Consider the following 24238-nt stretch of genomic DNA (forward strand, 5'->3'; position numbering starts at 1 on the left):
AAAGTATTCTCAAAAAATTAGCAAATCTTTATTAATATGTAATGAGAAAGCATTATCAAGTAATTAAGTTACCACAGCTGATATTTCTGGTTATATCTTCATATTAGTTAATAAAATATTCACAAGATTTTATTTCATTTTATATGCCAATAGAACCTGAGGGTTGGATGAGAACATAGAAATAATTTCCCTCATAATGAAGATTATGTTATGCTCAAATTTCTAGTGATGATAAATATCAGTGTCAGTGGCTTTGTTGCATGGTTATCTATGATTCATCCACATTAAGATTTTTCTTATTATATTGATAAAATCTCAGAATTCTTTGGACATCAGTAAATACAGGAAGATGTCTGTCCTTTCCACCTATGTACCTTCTCCTTTTTTCATTACTCCTCTTTTGGCCAAGGTAAGCAAGTTTAAAAAAATCCCTTTCATTTTCTTTAAAACACTAGCCATACTATGCCTTTTTCTATATGTGGCTATTCCTGTTTCCTTATCCAGGTAATGAACTATATTGCAATATTTTATTTAAACCACTTGCCAAAATTTTAAGATTTCATCATTACCTGTGAGTTCTTTCTTATAATTTTCCAAAAGATGGTGACTATGAAATATATATATATATATAGAATTCAATTTACATAATAATTTTAATTATATAATGTATATATGATATATATATATATATATATATATATATATATATATATATCTTAAGAATATGTCCACAGTGTTAATCAGTCTAAACTAATTGACATTCACATATTACCTGCTTAAATTAAATTATAGTAATGACAACTGGTGTCAATGATATTAAACAACTCAATTTTAAACTAAAATGTTTATATTTGTGCAGACTAAATTATAACATGGTGAACTTTAAAGATCACAGTTTACTTTTGATAGAAGAATGAGTTTTACTTAATTTTGATTAATAAAGTCAGGAAATTAAAATTTTAATTTAATAATACTGAAACTGACATGGCTGACCAAACTCCTAACTAGCATTAATTTTCCATCATTCTGATTTGGATTATGTGCTTCTGTGAGATAACTGAAAAGAAAATAGATAAAATGTTCATTACATAGTGAAATTGAAAATATCATGAACAATAAGCTATATGGTTTAAGAACACACACATATAAATATAAGTAAACTAATATATAAAATTTAAGTTAATAGTTTAAAAACAAGGTATCATTAGTATCGAGTTTTATATAAAAGTAATTCTTTTTACCATGAAAAGAACATTATGTGTTAGTAAAGGTATGGCGAGGAAATAGATCCTGAATCCTCTTGGGTCACAGGTTTGGTGACCCGTACAATATCTAGAGCTAGAATTTTCAGGAGGTGGTTGGGTGGTAAGCATGTTGTGACAGTTTTGGATTCTTTAATTGACAGATTGACAACTGAGTAGACTAGTCTCCAGATGTCTCTCTTTGGGAATTTTGTTTCTTTCAGGCTTTTACTAGCCATAGGTATCTTTCACCTCATTAACTCACGATGCTCTGGATTATCTAAAGTCAATTCCATGTAGCAAACTAACCAGGGGCTGGGACCAGGAGTCAAAATCCTTTCTCACTTAAATCTCACTTAAATGGTCTTTCTTGGTTACTTGATAATGGGGGAAAAAAGCCAACTAACAAACCATCCAAATATAATAATGGCCTTATCAAGCAAAAACATTAAAATGGGCATGCTTTTGAGATAATAATTCTAAAATGTTTTCAAGTGAACATTTAGATTTTTGGTCAAAGATATTAAAACCATCATACACAATACAAAACGAGAGAGAGAGATAAGGAGTCAAAATATTATGCCAAACACCATGATTGTCAAATATATACTACATGCTATACATTTAACATTTATCTTATTGTAATAATTGTGAATTATTGATACTTATCACTTGCCTTTTCATGAATTCTACATGACCTGTCAACCATAACAATTAGAAAAACATAATTCTAAGACTTCTATTTTAAGAGTGTTATTAGAAAATACTTGTGCACAGCCTGCTACCTGCTTCTCCCATGCATTTAGAAAGTCATCTTAAATTATCTTAGAAATAAACTCAAGAAAATTATTGTAGGATAATTGCACATCAGGCTTTCCTTCCTTAAATCATTAGTGATTTAGTGCATTTAATAATTTCCATATCTAGAAAAGCATCCATATCTAAATTCAGACTATACTCAAATGCAAGGCCTGTCAACTTCACCTCTCTCTTTTTATCCTTTGAAAAAATTGATATTAATAAGAGGGAGCTATTGTAATATTCTAAATCTTACAAATGAATATATAAGTGTCAGAGAATTTTAAGGGTTGTGTGATATAAAATATTGCATGAGAGAGTGCATTAATTTACTTAAGAACACTTCATGTTGAAGATGCCTGGTCTGTTTGTAATATTCTGATAGTCAATATACTTCACTTATCATAAATTCATAATCTAATTTCAAAGCAAATAATAAATACATTATATTTATTATAGTTATTTTTCTTCTCTGAGAGAACCTGACCATTTTAAATGCCAATATGTTTGGTAATTAGATCTTTTCATTTAGTTGTTTTGGATTTGTTTGGTTTTTGTTTTTTGTTGTTGTTGTTGTTGTTTGAAACAGGGTTTCTCCATGTAGCCGTGCTGTCCTGGAATTTGCAATTGTAGACCAGGCAAAACTAAAACTCAGAGAGCTCCATGCTTATACCCACAGAGTGCTGGGATGAAAGATGTGTCCCACAATCACCATCAATGGTAGATGGATCTTAATTGAGAATGTTAAACAAATTTTGTTTTATCCATTCAAAGAATACTGGTTTTGTAAAAAATCATGAAAATGCCTATAGACATTGGATCTTTGGGGATATTTTGAATATATAGCATGTAGATTACATAAAGCTTCAATCTTGAACTATTAACTCATAACAAACACTATCAGATATGTTAGAAGATGAAAACACTTGCAATTTAGCTAGAGGGGTCAAAAAAAATCCCTGTGTAATTTCCTGCTTGTAAATACTGCACACAGACCCAGTAACCATGACATTTGAAAGTCAACCTAATTTACTATGTGTGTCAATGCATTTTAAAGTAAAATTTTCTATTAATAAGGTACTCTACAAATTTTATCAAGGTGACTTGAGATTATAGGATCACATTAGTATATTCTATTTATCTCAGGGAAACAAGGCCCATGAACTATTAGACACACTATCCCAAGGAAAAGATATCCTTGGACCCCATAAAGCAATAGTCACCTAACATTGCAATAGTTTGGTCTCATAGTAACCTATCAGATGATACCTAGTGGGTGTCAGCATCAATAAACAGAGAACTGCATGAGGGCCCCTGGAATTTTATCCAATTACTGACAAGGCTTATTTACATCTCTGTGGTCACCCATCTGAACATGGACTTGGACCCGCCACTTTTAGGCCTTGGCCACTTCTTCAACAACCTTTCAGCTCACAGATGGAATGGCCTCACTCTCAGCTCTCAGACTTCTGGCCTTGTTTCTTATCTCATTAATATAAACTATCTCTCATCCTGCGTCTGAAATTTGCTATAGTCTCTTTCACCTGTACAATTCTGTAAACCACATTATGTGCCAAGATACACAGATGTACTTACTGAATTGTGTTATGAGTATTAATTTCAATAATCAAGAAAGAATAGAAGAATGCGCATTTACTTTAGCCATGTAAGTGTGTTCATATGACAAATTGCTGTCATTTGAATTGCTAAATATTGTGAATTTTCTGTTATTCAATAAAGTCTGCTGCTGTGAGAAGATAGACATGGTGAGTTCTGTTGTTCATTTAACTAACATCATTAGCTGACATTGACTGAAAAAGTCACATCTATTAAAGACGAGGCATTATTGATACATCCGTTTCATTTTTGAAGCTAGAGAAGTGAACACATACACACACACACAGTGATAATAGCTGAATGTTGAAGCTATGAGGTGATCTTCCACAAAATTTCCACTATTTCTCCATGTTTATGTATTATTCGGACAGATACAAAATTTCCACTATTTCTCCATGTTTATGTATTATTCAGACAGATAGTGACCCAGAAATAGAAAAAAAAAAGCTTCTTATCTCTTAAAACTTTTATTGAACAGGATTCAAAATGCACAGTTGAGTGCTGTTCTCTGTGTATTTAACTCAGAGGGGGAAAAAAAAAAGAAGCTGTTTGGTGCCTATTTTAGAATCATTGGCAACAGGACAGACAAGGAAGCGTTTACTAGGAGTCATAGAGATACATATGAAAAAAATAAAAGTTTAAAATTAATTTGAACTTGTAATGTACCACGTGGAAATCTAAAAATCAGTTTCCACATGGAACAGCATGAAAGCGTTCCTTGCCATCTGGGATTGGACCTGGCTCATTCAATTCCAGTTCTGCCCTCGTGCATGCTCCAATTTTATATATACTACATGGAAATGATAATCTCTAAGATGCCTAAGTCTCTCTTTGAATTTTTTAAAAATTCAGTTGTTGTGTTTTCTTATCTGGTCAATTCTCTCCAAACATTATTCTACTTATGTAGGTAGTTGTCTTTATTTTAAACCATGTATGATATAATTCTTTGGTTTATTGGAGCAATAGATCACAGCTGCATTTTCAAATATAATGTTTTTTATTTATTCATTGAAAATTGGACTTAAAAAAACACAAGAAAAAGCAGCAAAAATTTATAACACATTTGGTGAGCCTAAAATATATATTGATGAATTTAAATGAAGGAGAATAAAATTTCAATTTAGACTATTCAAGTTATAAAGCAATTAAAATGCAATCCTAGTGTATAGGCATAAGAATAAATTCTATTACTCATATGAAGCATTAGCACAAACAAGAATGTTCAGTAAATTGAACAAATAACTATTACATTTTCCCACATTTTGAGGCAGAGTTTCACTCATTTAACCCAGGCTAGCCTCAAATTCTGTATTCATTACTGGGAATGATTTTGGATTCCTAATCTACCTCTTTCCCCTTCCCAGTGATATGTGGCACCATATTCAGTTTATGTCCAGTGACCTGGGCATAAACACCCTGAGCCTCTGGTTTTAGTTTTTTAGATGCATGTGTTTGTTTTTTGTGTACTTACAGCAAACAATTTTATGGAAAAAAAGTATTTTACATGTACATTATTTTGCCAACATGCAGGACTATGAAAATTTTGAGAATCACAAACATTGAAGAAGCTGATTTCAGATTTCATTGATAACAAATGGTTGAAATATAGGTAGAGAGGCAATACTTCTTATCTTTGACAACAAGTACTAGTTAGTTTGGCAAGCATGACTGACCATGTTGTAATGTTAGTTTAACTATGAAATATTAGCAGGAGACAGAATACAATACTGCACAGATTAAAAAAATGACACAAATTTAAGCAAAAACAAAAGAGAGCATATAAAAAATGCATCCTCCTACTACAACACCTGACTTGGTGATTATCGCTGGTCCCATGCAAGTGAGGGAAAGACCATGCAAGTTACAAATAACAGTGACTTCTAATAGCTTTAGCTCATCATCTTAAAATTATTAGTTATAATTTTCCTTTGAAAAAGAGTCTGCTGCCACTCATAATATTGTAACTCTTAGACCAACCAATTAACATAAGTGTCTTCAAACAGATTCATGAAATTATACTGATATATATGAATATATACACATAGGCATTGAAAATTATAACTGTAAATCTCAAATAACATCCAATAATTTAATTAAGATTCAAAGAATTATTTTTTAGGACAGATACAGCTGAGCCTTTATTATATGTTCTTAACACTATAAAATCCCTTCTACATATATTTTATAACTAGTAATTGAGTAAACTAATTTGCACATGTAAATAGTTCAGTGCCACAGTATAAATATGGATTAATTATATACTAGATGTTTATATAAGCATTCATTACCGATCTAAAAACTATATGTATGTGTACTGACATGCAGGGCCAATGTCTTATAGAATTATTTAAAAAATCTTTTAAAAAATTGTGTAAATTATTTTGAAGTATCAATGCACTTGAGATAATTTGTATAACAGACTCATCCCAAGGGAAGGAAACTGTTTTCAATGGGAAGTTTTCGGGAAACATGGTGTTAGAGATTAAATTTGCCATACAGGTACAAGACCTTTTCTAAAAATGCTACATATATGGTTATATTCTCTGGTCACTTAGATTTTTATCTTGGGAGCCCTTGATAAGTACTTTTTGAATGAGTGGATTCCTAGGACTAGGTATTCTATTGGGCCATCCACGTACATGGGGTGCAGCTCATGGTTGAAGGTATTTCCTTAGGCGCATTTCTTAACTTTGGAAGTACAAGTTACCTTCAAGATGACTTACAGACCATATATAGAAAGAAATGGTCATTTAAGTATCTCCATCTAGCCAAACATCGTTTAACTCATAACTTTGATGAGTCTTATCCTTAAATACACATCCCCACATGCATCTCTATACAGTTCATAACCAACGAAAACATGGGCAAAACACTCTATTAAATCAATACAGTCTGCACTGTCTGGCCAGGAAAAGTCCTCTTGCTTGTGTGGATTCTGGAAGACACTTCATGTATGACTTTTATGACCAGCAAATTATTAGCTGGTAACTATTACATTAGGGATTTAACACTGTGTCCCTGTCTCCAGAACACAGTATAGGTCTTTATTTCAGGCTGGTGTCTTCTTTCATGACAGACCTTTTGACATTGATAAAAAAGAAAAGGAACTGCACTGAGGTTGTATAGGATATATCTTTCCCTTTTTTGGTGTGAACTCTTCATTAATTGGGACATTTCATGAGTTTATATTTTTACCCTCATTAGAAAATAAACGGGGGTGGGTGGGGGAGCGTGTGGGGGACTTTTGGGATAGCATTGGAAATGTAAATGAAATAAATACCTAGTTTAAAAAAAGAAAAGAAACTCATTATATTTTTGAAAATAATTGCTATGAGAAAAACCAGGAAATTATTTTCTCCATGTAAGAACACTGGATTATTAATCAGGTAGTTTGTATAGTGCTTGAACTCAAGCTAGACTCATCCAGCTAAACATCATAGCTTAATGATCACATTTTACTGCTGGACTACATAATAATGAAATGAAAACTATACCACTTTCTTCAACCCCAAAACCCTCCATTAAAAAATGAACTCTGAAATGTATAGTAGGCTTAATTTTGTTGAGCCTATTATATGTAAATGCAAGTAGGCCTGGTAATTCAAAAATAACTGAAAGTACATTACAGTAATCCATGCATCCATGGGCAGTCACATAATCCCATCCTTTAAAAGTATTACTCGTTCTAATTTCATATTGAACTGATACCTAAAAACTATGACTTCCACAGAAAGAAAATAGTTGGCAACAACCTCCCCTACTTTAATTTAGTAATATAAACTATTTCTCAGACCATTTTTCCTTCAATAGGAATTATAAAAGTAATCCAGTAAAGAGACGCTGAGACCTATCAAATCACAAACTGTAACTGTTTCTATCTTTTAAAACCAGTATACATTAAATATGAAATGGAAAAGCATCATCTAAGATAATGCGGAGCAACATGCATCATCAAGAAGATGAGCAATTTGAAGGACCAATTCAACGGTGGCACTGAAATTTTATTCTAAATTGAGGTATTTGATGTTCTATGAAAGAGACACTGATGAAAAATGTGATTTGAGTATTTCTACTTTCCTTCTTGAAATTGTCCAACTCTACCCTTGTTTGGATTTTAGTATATTAATTACTCAGCTGAAGATATATTAATAGAAACAGTTAATCTAAAGGAATATATTCACAAAAATGAAATATGAGTTCCTGGGGTCTAAATATCTCACAGTGTAATAGCTTCTCATTATCACGGCTAGAGCAAGCTAGTGCACCAGCCACTTTCCAAACCAATGTGTTCTTCAAAGAAACACCATTTCCCTTGGCAAAACTGAACACCACCTGCCAGGTTCCAGATAAGGACTTTGGATATTTGGTATTTGGTCTCCTTAAGCAGTGCTCCTGGATGAAAGTGGTCTTAAGGACTCAGCAAACATTGACTGAAAAACAACTTCCAAATTTCAGGACAACTCAAGCACTAAAGATGCTCTGGTATTTGGAAATATGCAGGTCTTTCTAGTATTTTATGCCCCCCCCCCTTTTCTCACAAATACCTCTCTTTTCAAGGAACTTGGCTTCTTAATTATAGTAAAAAATTTTAAGCAACTAAGAGATTGCTTTCTTACGTAATCACATTTGATTCATATCTGCTTCAGTTGACTTCAGGATGAACTTCACAGGTCTGGTCTGGAGCCCAGTACTAGTGAAGCTGCAGAGGCCCAATAAGAAAGTCTTCAGGTAATTCAATATTTGTCAAATGCAAATCACCACTGTCATGTTGAAACTATTTGAAAACTATTATATGTGTGTGGGTGTGTGGGTATGTGGGTGTAAACCATTCATACACATAAAATAAAAACAAATAAATCTAAAAATAGTTTTCAACATGTCACTCCTGACTTACATTATATATTATATATTATACTATGTATAATGTGTATATCTATATAATATATATACATAATCACTGTGTGCATATCTGGTGTATGTACATGTATGTACACACCTGGTGCCTGCAGAGGTCAGAAGAGGTTGTTAGATTCTTTAAAACTGGAGTTGCATACCATTGTGAGCTATCATGTGGATTTTGAGAATCAAACCCAAGTTCTCTGCAAGAACAACAAGTGTTCTTCATCACTGAATCATTGCTTGAGCCCCAAAATGTTTAAATTTTATTAGGAAATATATACTTTGAGCAATCCATGTTCTTAATAATAATCAAGCCATAACTTAAGTTCAAAACATTTAACTTCTACTGGAGAATATATATTTCCTCAATCTTATAATTTGCATGATATACTATGCTCTATGAGTTACTTCATAAAATAAATGTTTTTATTAGTTTCTATATTGGGATAAGACTTTTGTAGTGACATAAAATGTGCTTGCTGATATGAAATAGTTTTAAAGTAGTTTACAAAAAAATTATTATAAATTTTAAGGTCCAAAACACTTCAATAAATTGCAATGAATTCTGTTTTAATTGACAGTATATTAGATGGGACCATGCCGATAACGGTGCTTTCTGAATATCCTGTGTCCATGCTTCAATGCACTAGGAACTAAAATAACTCAATGGCATTGTGTGTGCTCATAACACATTCTAGTCATTTACAAAGGGACAAGATAACTGCCTGGGAAGTCTCCTTTGTTTAGCAAAGATAGACATGGACAGCCGGTTGCTGTAATATATAAAAGGAAGCAAGGTGGTGTGTGTGTGTGTGGTGTGGTATGCTGTGGGGCAGGGCTGAAAGAGAATCTTCCGAATCATCAACTTTTGATAACTCATATTCTGTCTCCCAGTGTTTGCGCCTGGATCTTCACTGGGAGGTTGTAGGAAACCAACAGATGTTTCCAGGAGGTTTACAAGGATCAAGGCAAGTGTTTTCATGATAAGCATAGCCAGGGGTACACCCCCCCCCGAGATCCATCAGTAACTCTTCTGATTCCTCATTTTTCACTCAGCACCCAATGCTGGAAGTTTGACTCTCACGTTTAATATCAAGGTTCTGAATTTCTACATTTAAAATGACTGTGTTTTATATCAAACAGTCTTCACTTTAGTGACAGACACAAATTAAACTTAGCTTTATGTTTAGTTGTCAGTAAATACAGAGTTTTCTATTTGTGCATATTTGATGCACGTTGTTGTATGTATTGGAAGTGTGTAGTTGAAGGTTCTCTGCAGAGCTATGTCTATCTTCTAGTGTTTCTTCTCAGTGAGGGTAATTGAATGTAAAATAATTGGGTTCTTTAATTTTAATGAGCATGATGTCAGCTATGTTGTTAGGATTTCCAATGAGTATATAGTGAATACAAACTCTGATGATCAGTTCTGTTATGCTCTGAACTAATCAGATGGGACACTCTCCATTCCCTTAAGGAATCCATATAATGTGATTAAATAGAAAAACATATGCCTCAGGGAAACCCTACTGGCCTACTAACCTACATTTGAAAGTCACACTCATTGATAAGCTGAAAACTGAAAAAAAAAATCAGCAATTTCCCATCACGGTGTTGTGTAAGTCAGTTCTCAGATATCCGATCTGTTATGAATGGTGTGTTCTGTCTGCACTATCCTCCACAGGCCACAACTACACACTGGTCTCTGATGGTACCAGTCCTCTCTGCACCAATAACCTCTTCCTTCAGAACCATCGTTCCTATTAATACAACAAAAATGGAAATTGTCAGCGTGGGCAGGTTGCCATATGGAGTTTGACAGCTGCTCAGTCAGATTAAGATAAACACACGGGTGATGGGAGGGTAAAGAAAGGGGGTGGGCGGGCAATCACTCCTGAGGAAATCTCTTATTTGACTATTGGTATTTTGTTCAGGACTTTTAGGAATAGTATACTAGCTTTAAAGATTTTGTTTATAAAGGTATACTAAGATGGGGTGACAGGAAGCAAACCAAAGAACCAAAGAACCTCAATTACAACAAAGATGTTTAAAAAGATTTATTCAATTCCTGTCTGTACCATATATATAATACCTTTGCCAGATATGTTAAAAGTTAAAGACCCCGACTTCCTTGAAAGTGAAACAATATTTAAAAATAAAAACTCTTCAAAATATGCTTTTAAAGACTTCATAATATGCCAAGGGAAAAAAATGTAAGGATTTTACAACCCACTGAAAGATAACACACCACCATCAATAGCCAAGCTCATGAATAAATAAATATTTACAACATGTACATATGCATATCAAGGCAAGCTTGCATTTGCTGAAGCCCGGAATCTCTGCAACCAATTTATGCATTACATATACACTGATAAACAGAAGCATTGAAAAGGGAAATTATTTCAAAGCACAGTCCACACATTGAAAGTTTTCTAGCAACTTGCGAGAGTTCCTTGAACAAGGAATAGAATACGTTGCTATGATTGCCTATTCCTGAACTTGACTGAGTCACATCATCACCATACAGCCGCGCTAGCATATTTCTAGCTGAGCTAGTTACAGAACATCAGAAAAAGAAAAAAAGAAAAAAAAGAAAGAAAGAAAAAAGTAGTGACATGTTAAAGATGGAACATTCCAGACCTGATTTACAAATGAAATCTCGGGCATCTGTATCTGAAGCTGTGTGGAATGGATAAACGCCTGGGAATATGCACAAGCATTTTGACTAGGTTAACACTCTTCTAACTACTTGCAGCTCTTTAGCATGCTCGCCGGGTTTCCAGAGGTCTGCATCCAGTGCTGAAGTTTAACACAGGAAATTAAACTTTGACATGCTATAACTACTGACTGTCATTGAAAACTGTACATAAGAAATATAAGTTAACTCCCCTGACATCTCCTGGAGTCAATACTACCATACATCTTTTGATCCCAAGCCACCTAAAGCTGCCATGCGGGCTAACATAAATAACAAGCTGGCAGCGAGCAAGTGAAAAATCCATTGATAACACCGAGCAATACAGTAATGTGGTGATATAATTTACAAGGCCCAAGATGATTTGGCCCAGCATTCCTTGGGTGGATGTGCCCCAGCAGTCTAAGTGCCTGCTGGAACTTCTCCCTGGAAGGTATGCAGGCAGATTTGTAATGTCTGGGAAACAACAAAAGGATAAAGACAAAGATCAAACTGAAGGGGGCTTGGGTATTTAGAAAATCCTGCTATGATATGGTGATAAATTATCAAATTATCAGGTCAGTGTCCCCTGTTCTCTTGAACCTGCAATCATCACATGACATCAAAGCAAGGTGTGTATGTGTGTGTGGAGGGTGGAGGACACAGGTTTAGGAAACATTTCTAGAGGTAAGATATGCACAGCAATAGTCTCAGGAATCTTCCATCACGATTTTCCCTACAATGAACACACTCTCCCGGGATATTTCTGCAGCATCATTTTTAGTTTGCTGCATCCACGGAACACATACCTTGCTAACTTGCGTTTATATAAACAAATGTCATTGGGTGAAGCAGAACCGACTGAACTTTGAAAATCGGCAGGCTGGAAGTCTCAGAAAGCCACAGCTCAAATTTTTCAACAGCCAAAGAAAATGCATTACCAAGCTCCAAAGTACTGCAAGCCTTTTTTTTTCCCCCTCATTCAGCAGATACCTCTATTACTAAAGTTAACACGATTTATCTTTATTAACACATCAACGGGGATAGAGTCAGCCCCAGATTTAGCACTGTTTCTCCAAACAACAATCTGATCATTATACGAAATCAGCCGAGAATCAAGAATATTCAAAATCTATTTCATTTTCTTTTCTTTAAATACAGCTTCCTAAGGAGAGCAAACATCTCCTTGCACTTAAACAGCATGCATCTGGCTCCAGAGTCTCCCTGCTGGAAACAACCACTATAATATAATGCACAGCAAGCCCAGCATCCCCCAAATTGCAAACACGTATTTATATCAGTGAGAGAGACAAACTCTTCCTCTCAGCCACCTACCACACAGCTCCCTTTTCCTGAAATAAAAACCTGATTTCAAACAGACAGCTCCCTTCCCCTTAGCTGTTCTTAAGTTGCCTTTGGCTCCCCTTGCTCCATTCAGATCTTTTACAGGAAACTTTTATCACTTACCCCCCTTCCAAGGTTTGCCCTTCCAGGGGGTCCTGGTCAGCTTGCCTAGAGTTGGTCCTGAGAAGAATAACATCAAAACGAAGAGAAGTTCGAGTCTAGTAATTTTGTCCACTTTCTCGGATGATAACATTTCCACAAGTGAATTTTATAAAAATTTCTCACATCCTCTTCCCTCCGGGTTCTGAAGGTAGCATTGATCATTGAGAAGTCGGAGGTAGGTGGTGTTTTGCCATCTTTAGCAGCTGAAGGAGCAGCTCCCTGATGTAGCCCTGAGCCAAGCTACATTTCTCACGGCTCCAGCTCCTTCCCCTCAGCCCGCAGTCAGCACTGTTTCCACTTTAAGAGCTGTAAAATCATTCCTGTTCTCCACTTTGCTTTCAGTGGGAATATTCCTCAGCGTCCTGCGTGCACTTGATTGAAAATGATAAAAACAGGAATGTGTGTCCAGCAGAAAAAAAGAGAAGAGATGTCAGGACCGTGTGAAAAAAAAAAAAAGATGAGAAGCAGTTGTACTGACAGCTTTCAGGCTGCCTGTGTGATCCTAATAGCCGTGCAGCCAACCAAATTGCTCTTTTAAGAGCAATAAGGCTTCAGCAAAAGCTGGTATCACAGCTACTTGGGTGGGTAGTGCTCGGCTTGAAAATCACCCAGGCACCGCCAGCAGATAACGACTGCTTCAGTCCAGACTCAGAATAGGAAAAGCTGAACAAAAATATAGTATGCACAGAGGGTAGTTAATCTGTTGTGAGGACAGAGGGGTTTTCCAGCGATGTGCTAGCGACAGGCTCAGCACCTGGAATGCAGTTTCCCTTCCCACTCCTTCACCTTGTGAGTTTACAAAAGCGTGGTAACTGCACTAATTATGCGTAAATGGATCTGAAATATTTATTAGGTATAACACAAGTACCTCATTTTTTTTTCTTCATAATACTAAAGCAAGAGGGCAAGTTCTCGGTGCCTTTTTCCTGCACCAAAGTCCTTTAGGCACTCTTGTATCCTTCCCTCCCCTTGAAGAACCCTCATGAATGTCACAAGGAAACTTTTGAAGTATCAGAGAGGGGCTGCCCAGGCTCTGTTAATCACACATCCAGGGACTCGTTTTTGTATTTGTTTATGCACATCGCCATGGAGATGCAGACACTCTAGAAATCTCTTGGCCTTTCGCAAGTCTATTTACGAAAATGCTGGTGGTCTGGAGGTGTGTTTATCTTAAAATCCAACCTCACGACTCCACCTATGGATGACAAGGAGGTGAGCCAAGAAACCTAGAATTCTAGTTTCAGATAATACGAACTTTATTTCTAAAACCTGACTTGAATGAGCATGGACCAGAACATTCTAGCAAATATTTCAAATCTGTCTATATTTTAGTATTGTCCATATGGCCAATTATTCCCTTAATCAGTGAGCCACAGCACATAAATTATGTATTTATGTTTTAAAGCAATGGCTTTCAATATTATGGTAAACCACCAATTTTATTTTCAAGTATAATAAATTGGCCTTTTCACATCATGTGCTTGGAAAAAGTACTTTGAAAAGAATGAGTTGTCTCATTTTAAATAACCTATATTATTTGAACCTAGTTTTAGATTTAAACATACAGATAATAGAAAATAAAATTTTACTATGAACAGGACAATGACTTTAATAGGATACTCAAAGAATTAATTTAGACGTCGAATAAACCTCTACATCTCACTATCAATTTCAGAACTTCCAAAATATTTGAAAACAGATCATATCATGCCCAGTTTGCAAGGAGTAATTTAAAATTTATGTCTGAGCATATTCTAAAAGGTCAGCTCATATTTCACTCTGAATTTTCTTTTTTCTCAAATTTCTCCACTTCTTGCTTAGCATGTATCATTTGCTGTCATTAACTGCATTGGAACAGATATTGGTAGAACTGATCGGCCAACTACCTCACTACTATATTCTAATAAAGACTCTAACACTATGCTCATATACTATTTACCAGCTTAATTCCTCTTATCTGTTTATTTCTTCTTAATGATTTGTTTCTCCTTAGGTAGAACATAAAAATGGCAGGGAGCTAGGCTAGCATTGGATCAAATCTTGTTGGCAGAGAATGTTGAACATTTCTGAAGGGCCTGGACTGAGCAGGGTTTAGAAGAAAACCATTCCTTCCTTAATGGCTGATACATTTGGTCAGGTTGATTCTTCGGAAATGTCACGTTTAGATTTTAGAGGTTTGCTTCCCATTCAGTGACCCATGGTAAGCACCAGAACCTAGATTTCTCTGGTGGATAAATTGAAATAGAATTAGAACGCCAGTGGTGTTCATGGCAAGAAGGTCATTTTCTTTTAGACTTTTCTGCTGAAGTTTGAGAATGTGCCCAAGACTTCTTCATGCTAGAAAAGAGATTAGAGCCTCCACCCTTGAATATCTGTAGCCAATAGAATGAATGTGGTTAGAGACAATAACAAAAATATTAAATATATATATAATACAGAGACACTTTTATAAGAAACATGACTTCTCAACTAAGTTCATATTTGTGGTACATCAGCATACCATGAAAGCTAAATATGTAATATGTGTTAACTCATTTATAAGTCAATGAAGTTGACCAGTTACTACCCCCATGTAGTATTTTGTACATTGTTACAAAGAAAGCTTAGATCTCTTATCTAATGTTATATAGCTTTGGTTTGAACTTAGTGCAGTTCTGAGCATTTGTTATTCAGGTGGTAGGCCCTCTGCTGAACTTGTCTGCATTCGATCTTTCTGAGATAGCTCTTATGTCAGGAAATTCCCTCTCTACGAGAAGAGTAAGTACAATAGTGATATCACACTCTCTATATGTCACATATTGCTCTTGTATATGCATAAAACTATGTAAAGTGCGTCTGATACTATTCATCTTTAAGGATGCTGCTTTGTGCATTGTGGCATAAGTGGTAAAGCCAGGATTCAGATGAACTAGGTATGGATTCAGATTTCAATGGTCCGCATCACTTTTCCATTTCCTGCAACAAGAGTCAAGGAAAAACAGCTAGGAACCATTGTGTGTGGATGTATGTGAGAAAGAGAGTGTTAGTGTGTACAGGCAACTGTGAGTTGATGACTCCTATAGGTTATGGTAGCATGGAGACCCACAAATGGGAAAAATATTAGAGATAATCCCACAAACAAACAAACACCACCTCCAACAACAACTAAAACCAAACAAATCCAGAGTAAATCACCTCACTATGTGTTTCTATAATGAGGAAATTGAAAAATGCTGTGATACAACATAATAAACATAGTGTTGGTCATCCAGTAAGTTAAGAAGACTAAAAAAAAAAAGAGAGAGAGATAAAAGAATAATCTCTGGTCATTAAAAGGCCAGAGGAAGACTTGTATTAAATGATGCATTGGGCAGAGAAGGTCATTTTTTTTTTTTTTTGACTATGAATCGTCATGAGTTCTTAGTTTGAGGAGAAGTTAGGCCAGATGAAAAAGAAGCCAATCTAGGTGGAAGGATTTATCAGGATGATGAGAACGCAAGCTTTCCTCCTTCTAAGATCTAGCAGGACTTCAGGGTGCCAGGAAGAGTGAACATACGGGGAACTAACAGAATACCAAGCAACGAAAGGCAAAGGGTAGCTTCAAATTCCCTAGCTACCAAAGTTCTCACATGGTCGGCTCAGTGATGAGCTCTAGGTAAGATGTAGTTAGGGAAATTCCATGACCCTAAATGAGTTTCAACAGCCATACATATTATTTGGTGGAGAATAAACTTGGAAGCAGGAAAACCCATAATAAATGTGTAGCAATATTCCAGGAAATATGTATTTGTAAACTGAACTGACACTGAACAATATATAAGACGACTATTTTGAAACAAACACTGAGTATTCTTGTCAGCATTTCCCACCAAACATTTAATACTTTCATACAAATATTCAGGCAACCTGTGAGATAGAACAACTGAAACAAAACTCCTTCTTGATTTTATTTTTCAAGAGTGATTACACAAGAAAAAGTCCTTGTCATTAAGGTACTTGTCATCTAAGAAATGAGTGGTAGGCTGGGCATGTCACTCACTTCTATAGCAGTGTCCAACATATATGAGTACTTAGGTTTGACCAGTAGCAAGATAAAGAGTTAGAACACAGCAAAAGGTTAACATAAAAAGAGAGCTAAATCTCTAAAATTTATTTAAAATCTTTATAATTTGTTTATTTATTTATATCTCAAACGCTGCCTCCTCTCTTGGTCCACCCATCACAGAGTCCCTCCTCCATTCCCTTCCTCCTCTCCTCTGAGAATGTGTTGTCCCTCTGGTTATCCCCACACCTTGGTGCATCATGTCTCCTCTGCCCATATGTAGCAAACATGCAGTTCAGAATCCATGTGGATCCCTCACCAACTGGAGAAGAGCTAAAGAGAAATCAATTGAACTTTGCTCCAGTGTTTAGCCATTTGGCCCAATCATGACATAAATTTGATTCTGTCAATGCTCCTGGCAAGTCCTCCAGCTTTGGGACAACTAAATGAAATGGAGAAAACTAAAAATTATATTAAATTTTACTATAATACTACTATTCAATTATGCTTTGCTGTTACTATTTATGCACAATAAGATCGTGTCTTTCACCATTTTCTCAACTAATTATTTTCTTAATAAGGATATAATCTCTTTAATGACTAATACGAAGTAATAACAATATAACATAACTTATGCAATTGTGCCATTAATAATTGAAAAAAAAGTTGGAAAATTAAGCCTTGGCTGATAAGTTTATAACAGAAAACATTACTAGAGTTTCTAAGGTCATTTGAATTTATATGTATATCTTGTTAATTACAGTGATATGTTCCCCTTGTTAGCTGTGGTGAAGATGGAACTATTCTTCTTTCCTGAAGGCATTATGAGTTTATCTACAAGATTATGCAATAGTTTAAAAGTAGATGATGTTGTTACTTTCAATCAATGAAAGTGTGGAGACTTACTTTATCATAGCAGAAAATGCACTGGTGAGTGGGGGATGTTCCCAAAGCACTCAGTGGGTAGAATTCGGTGACATTGCTAGATGTCATATAAAGCACAAAACTGTACTCACAGCAGAGTTACTTGGTAGAAGATGCTAAGAGTATTGAGTGTGACAAAAATCTATGGTATCAGTTGTTTATCTGATCACAAAATGGTGATTATGCTACCATCCTTTAACTTAAGCACAGTTAGACCAAATGTTCATGTCACTAAATCTCCCTAGATGAGCACACACTACTTATTACCAGTGTGCATCCCAACAACAGCAATGGAAAGTAATGAACTTATATTCTGCTGTTTCAAATAAAGCCTCCTGCTTTCCCTACTATGATTTACACAGGAGACTCTCTCATCTCCTGAACACCTTACATCAGCCAACAAAATTGGTGGATTTGCTGAGCCAGAGAGCTAAAAAGGGCCCAGTGATGCCTGTATATATCAGCATAAATCTCCAATGAGAAAATTCTCCATGTCCCTCCAGGACTCAAAAGACCAAAAAACATTACCAAGCACACAAAACTGTGTCATTCTCCAGTTGTTTCCCTTTTATTTCATTGAAAATGATTAATTTCTACCAACCATAGGTGACCTCCTTGTTAATGCCCTGAGAGCCTGCAGAAAGAATGGAAACAGGCAATCCTAGGAGATAGGAAGTTGAGGGGACGCTCCAGAGTGCACCAGAGACCTGACAGCTGAGACACTCTTAGGACTCAAAGGGATGGACCTTAGATGAAATGCCTGATAGTAGGAGAGGGAACTTTTAGAGCTCACTTCCAGTAGGAAGACAGGGCATCAAATTAGGTAGAGGGGGGCCATCCCACAGTCATAACTCTGACCCATACTTGTTCCTGTCTAAAAGAATTACAGGGATAGAAATGGAGAGGAGCCTGAGGAAAACAAGGTCCACCGACAGGCCCAAAGTGGGATCCAGCTCAATGGGAGGTCCCAAGGCCTGATACTATTACTGAGGCTATGGAGCACTCACAAAAAGGGACCTAGCATGACCATACTCCAGAAAACCCAACAAGCAACTGAAAGAATCAGACGCAGATATTTGCACCCAACTAATGGACAGAAGCAGCAACCCTGTTGTTGAATTAGGGAATGATGAAAGAAGCTGAGGAGAGAGGCAATCCTGTAGGAGGACCAACAGTCTCAATTAACCTGAACACCAAGATCTCTCAAACACTGGACCACCAAACAGGCAGCATACACCAGCTGATATGAGGCCGCCAACACACATACAATAGGGGACTTCTGGGTCTGTGTTCATTCAGAAATGATGCACCTAGCTCTCAAGAAACTGGAGGCCCCAGGGAGTTTAGAAGTAGATGCTCACAGTCATCTATTGGATGGATCACAGGGTCCCCAATGGAGGAACTAGAGAAAGTACCCAATGAGCTAAAGGTATCTGCAACACTATAGGTGGAACAACAATATGAACTAACCAGTATCCCCTGGAGCTCATGTCTCTAGCTGCATATGTAGCAGAAGTTGGCCTAGACGGCCATCATTGGAAAGAGAGGCCCATTGGTCTTGCAAACTTTGTATGCCTAAGTACAGGGGAACACCAGGGCCAAGAAATGGGAGTGGGAGGGGCAGGATAGTAGGGGTGGAATGGCATGGGGGACTTTTGGGATAGCATTGGAAATGTAAATGAAGAAAATACCTAATTTTAAAAAAAGGAAAAAAAAAAGTCAGGTGGTGTGGTAGGTAGGGAAATCCAGGTGGAGACAGGGGGTAGGGAGGAGGTATGGGATGTGGAACTTTCTGAGGGTGGGTTGGGAGGAATATAATATGGAATGTAAAAATATTAATTGATTGATTAAAACAAACAAATAAATTGATAAACAAATAAATAAAAACACTCCGTTGGCAAGCCACTAAAATAAATTTTAGATGAGATTTAATCAGAGACTGGTAAATAGGTAAAGAAATATCTTGATAACTCTTAAATGTCCACAGATTAATTCATTAATATTTACGAACACACATACATAGTTATCACTAATTGCTTGGCTATTACTCTCTGACTCTTCAGTATTTCAACTCCCTCTGTGAGCCACAATGGAGATTTTCATATTTTGATGTCATATTAAAATTTATTTTTACTTTCAGAGGTCCATCGGTGGGTTCACATGTGAGTTCTGGGGGTGGGGGCAGATGTAGTGTGTAGAAGATAGTCTTAGATGGCCTGTTCTAGAATTAAATTGGTGTGTGTTGTCTGATATGGGTGTTGGAAGTAAAACTTGAGTCTTCAGCAACATGAGTTCCTACGAGCTTGTGAAACATCTCCCTTGTTCTCACAATCACAATGATATATTTTAATTCTTCCTATCTTTGCCGTATTATCTTTAAACAAAAATAAGTACTCTTTGATTACTTCTTGTCGGTATTTGTCTCCTACAACTACAAATAATTTGGAGGCTCAATAAGAAGTTACAATAACAGTTGAAATGTGATAATTTTATTTTCAAGGTCAAGCAGGAGTATTTCACAGGTAGTTAATAAAAGCATATTTCACAGTGAGTTCAGGGGAGGAATTTATTCTGTTTAATTGAAATCTTGAACCAATGCAACAGAAAAAGAACCATTTCTTTATGCTGTAACAGAAAATTTTCTGAAAAATTATATTTTTTTCAATTGTCAGTGAATTTCTAGAGTGAGTACCTTTGAATCTGTCTGATGAGGTAGGCACTGCAGTACCATCAGTGTTACTAGATGACACACTACTTCTGATCCTCCTAGATTGTATCTATGGGATGCAAACAACAGGCTGAGAGTAGCTGTACTAGTAGCTCTGTACCTCTAAACAGAGCTCTTACTGTTACATTGTAATAGTAAGTTTCTTGTTTGTTTGATTTTTAACTGAAAGGTAATATATCATTTCCATTTTTCCCTTTCCACATTCTACTCACTCTTATGTATCCAACTTGTCCTCTCTTGAAAATACCACCTCTTTTTCTTTAGTTCTTATTGTTTTACACACACATACACACACCCACATTACATATACACACAATCACACTCACACATACACACATATGCACTCACACATACACTCATACACACACACTCACACATATGCACATATACACACACATATGCACACATACACATATACACACACTCAAACACACACACACACACACACACACACACACACACACTATCCAGTCTGTTTAGTGTAACTCATATGTGTATGATTTCGGGGACACCCACATGATACTCGAGAACTAATGAAGAGCACATCCCAGGGAGGACTATTTATTCTATTCTGAGTGTTTTCTTCTTGCATTGTGTTCTTTGTTTTAAAGATGATCCCACCCATGGGATACTCCTTTGTTTACCTAAATCAAGACCTGAAGAAAAACACCAATACCTAAAAATATTGAATGGGTAGATATACTTTGCACTTCTTTTATTATTCCCTTTTCATTAGAAAAAATATAATGAAAGTTCATATGAATTATTTGAGACATCTTGTTATCTGTAATTTCATTTCATAATATGCTCTTAAAGGGAACAAGATGTTGGCTGTGGGGAGTGAATCTGTCTTCTTTATTGATCAGTCAGCCCTGCAGTGATGTGATAACAAGTGGTTGTCCCTAAGAACATGTAAGACTAACACTAAATTACACAGGAGCTCATGTGTGTGTGTGTGTGTGTTTGTTTGTGTGTGTATATGTATATATACACATATATGTGTGTATACGGATACGTATATGTATATGTAATATATACATATAAGTATATATATTATTGATATATGCATATATATAATCACATACTGTGTTAAATACAATAAACTAAATAAAATCACATGTGTGCTAAATAAAACAAATGTAAGAGAAGATGTCATGATCATGAAAGGATGGATAGGAGTCTGCAGGAGGAGTTGAAGTGGAGAAGGAGGGATGGAGATGACACAAATATAATACTCAAAAGACAAACTTAGAAAGACATTATAGAACAGTTGAGAAAGGCAATTTTGCATTTTGTACTATAAGTTTCTTAATTTTAAAGAGTGGTTGAAATTGGGAGAGTGTAAGTGGTAATCATGAGGGAAAACACTTAAACTCTACTATGTAGCTTTGATTTAATAAGTTGTATGGAAAAGCAAGGCATATGCATTATAGAATACTTTCTTCATGTGGCTTGGAATGTGCTCCTGTCCTAGAGATGCTAAATGTACTCAAAGTCTAGAGATCTCCAGCTCTGTTGGGAGGAAAAGGCTCAAGCATTCTTGCTTTGCCGAATAGTGCCCAGTTCCTTATCTTTATAAACACATTGCTCAAATAAGACGATTCATGTTGAGTTTTTATTTTTAAATGAATGGCATTTAATATATTGGGAGATGTGTGGAAAAAGGACATATTTCAGGCCTATAATAACGTATGGCTATCCTAGGTTGAAAATGATTGCTTGATACACTTTAAAAGTCAGGATATGAAACCTGGAGAAATGTTCAAGTGAGTTTCTAAAGAATCATGCCTGAAAATATACAAAATATAATTTTCTCTATCACAGATATTTTCTCAAGCTTATGTAAAATTTGTTTATAGGACAGGAAGGTACTACAATTTTGACATGGTCTGTTGCCTACAGCACATCAATTATATAAAACGTTTGCTATTTAAGGAGATATCAACTGGGTGTTTATTAAATAACTACTGTTTTTTTTTTAGTATTATAACAAAAGTATGCTACTATCACATGAACTTAGTAGAAAGATTAAAAAAAACCTTAAGTCTTTTTAGCTACATAGTACAAACATTAAATTATGGTTTTGTAGAGTCCCATGGGGAAGTTTGCAGAATATGTATTAATGCCTGCAGTTGAAATCTCCTTGGGGTTGTCTCCTGAGTGTTCTTAAAGCCCTGGGGATACAATCATGTCGGTTCTATTTCTAGTTAAATGGAAACTCTTATAAGAAAATATCTTTCTGTATTGCCAGCATTGAAGATACAGTTGTTGCACAGATAGCTGTTTTTCCTTGTTTTGTTTTGTTTTTGTTCATTTTTTGCAAAAAGCAAAGACATAGGATTTTTCTAGTGTATAAGTTTTAAACAAAAGTAGTATATGTGAAATCTTAAGTCAGATACCTTTACAAAGTCTATAACAGTTTTCTATGACTTATTTCTATATTCAATCAGAAATTATAGTCGGGATGGTTAAAATTCTATACTGTATATAGCTGCACATGGATGTATACATGTATAGTTAATATGCACAAATATATGTATGCATCATTGTATACATAATTGCATATACTCCATAAGTAGTTAAATTGTATTTTATAAAAGAAAATAATAAAAGCAAATTTGATTGTCGTACAAGTAAATGTTGACATGAAAATATAAATTTAAATGAGAGATCTTGTATTTTTCTGTTTTATTTTGTTTTCACCAAGAATTACCTCCATACCAACTAGCCAGTAACATGGATGTCTTCTTCATCCACAGACAAAAACCATTTCAACAAAAAGAATGAAAAGAATTTTAAAAAGAAAACTGAGATGCCAACTGTTGTCTTTTAAACTGATTTAAAATTTAGCCATGTATGACTTTTGTTACCAGTTTATATATATATATATATATTCAAGGCCAAAACCATGAGAAAATGTAATTGCAAATTGAATTGTTCATTTTGGTCAGCCATGAGACTAGCCAAAATGCTCTTGTTTCATTCATTTGGACAAAAGAATATAAGTTTTGAAGAAACCTCTTTAGAATGTTGTGATAGATCACTGGCATATCCCAAGGTAGAAGAGTATACTTTAGTAAGTTTTTTTCCATATTCAGAGTACCACTTCCTTCCTTAGGGTTGCAAAGTACAAAACTTAATAAGCAATTTGCATAGTAAAACTATATTACAAGGCCACAGACTCTGAGAGGCCAGTAATGATTAACAACGGAACAGAAAAGAGAGGGAGGGAGGGAGGGAGGAGGGGAGGAAGGGAGGAAGGGAGGAAAGGAGGAAGGAAGGAAGGAAGGAAGGAAGGAAGGAAGGAAGGAAGGAAGGAAGGAAGGAAATCTCTCATGTCATAAACCAAAGGGAGCAAGTGTTCCTTTCCATTGTATCCTTGCCTTTTATTGCTCCATTCATTATTTTTTCCAGGAAGAACATACTCACATTCCCTGAAATGTTCTTAATTGTATTTATGTGAACCATTCAATTAACTCTCACTCTTTAAAATGACGCTAAACAAACACATTTTCATTCAAGACAATTCTTCAAATACCAGGAAAGAGCTACTTTCTCCCGTTAGTCTTAGCCCTAAATTTACCTTGCAGCTAAAATCCCCCATTCCTGTAAGTTCAACTTTCAGATTGACTATCACCTGCAAAATTTCCTGCTTTTGAATTTCTAGATAGTATAAGTTTGATAGAGTCAGCCATAACATTTGAGTCAACATTATTTAATCATCTCAAATCACAAAACTGGAGTTATTTCTTCTCACATTATAAGGCAAACTAAATAAACAGGGCATAAATGGTCTGACAGCTGTTCAAAATACCCCAACCCTTTTCACA

At 35.5% G+C, this 24238-nt stretch overlaps 1 protein-coding gene across 21 annotated transcripts in view; it reads right to left on the reverse strand.

The window, feature by feature from the left end:
• Robo2 (roundabout guidance receptor 2) overlaps window positions 1–24238 on the reverse strand; it is a 1555468-nt gene that overhangs the window by 1187617 nt on the left and 343613 nt on the right. For 14 of the 21 annotated variants that reach the window (XM_006523049.4, XM_006523042.4, XM_006523037.4 and 11 more), the window contains exon 1: window positions 12697–22265. The exons of 4 other annotated variants lie outside the window; for them this stretch is intronic. In XM_006523049.4, coding sequence (XP_006523112.1) covers window positions 12697–12826 — 130 coding nt within the window. In that variant the 5' untranslated portion in view covers window positions 12827–22265. Of the gene's footprint in view, window positions 1–12696; window positions 22266–24238 lie in introns of those variants that run through there. 3 more of the 21 variants (NM_001358492.1, NM_001358491.1, NM_001358493.1) reach the window with 1 other exon arrangement.

Source organism: Mus musculus, chromosome 16 (genome assembly GCF_000001635.26).
Source record: "Mus musculus strain C57BL/6J chromosome 16, GRCm38.p6 C57BL/6J".
Classification (NCBI taxonomy): domain Eukaryota; kingdom Metazoa; phylum Chordata; class Mammalia; order Rodentia; family Muridae; genus Mus; species Mus musculus.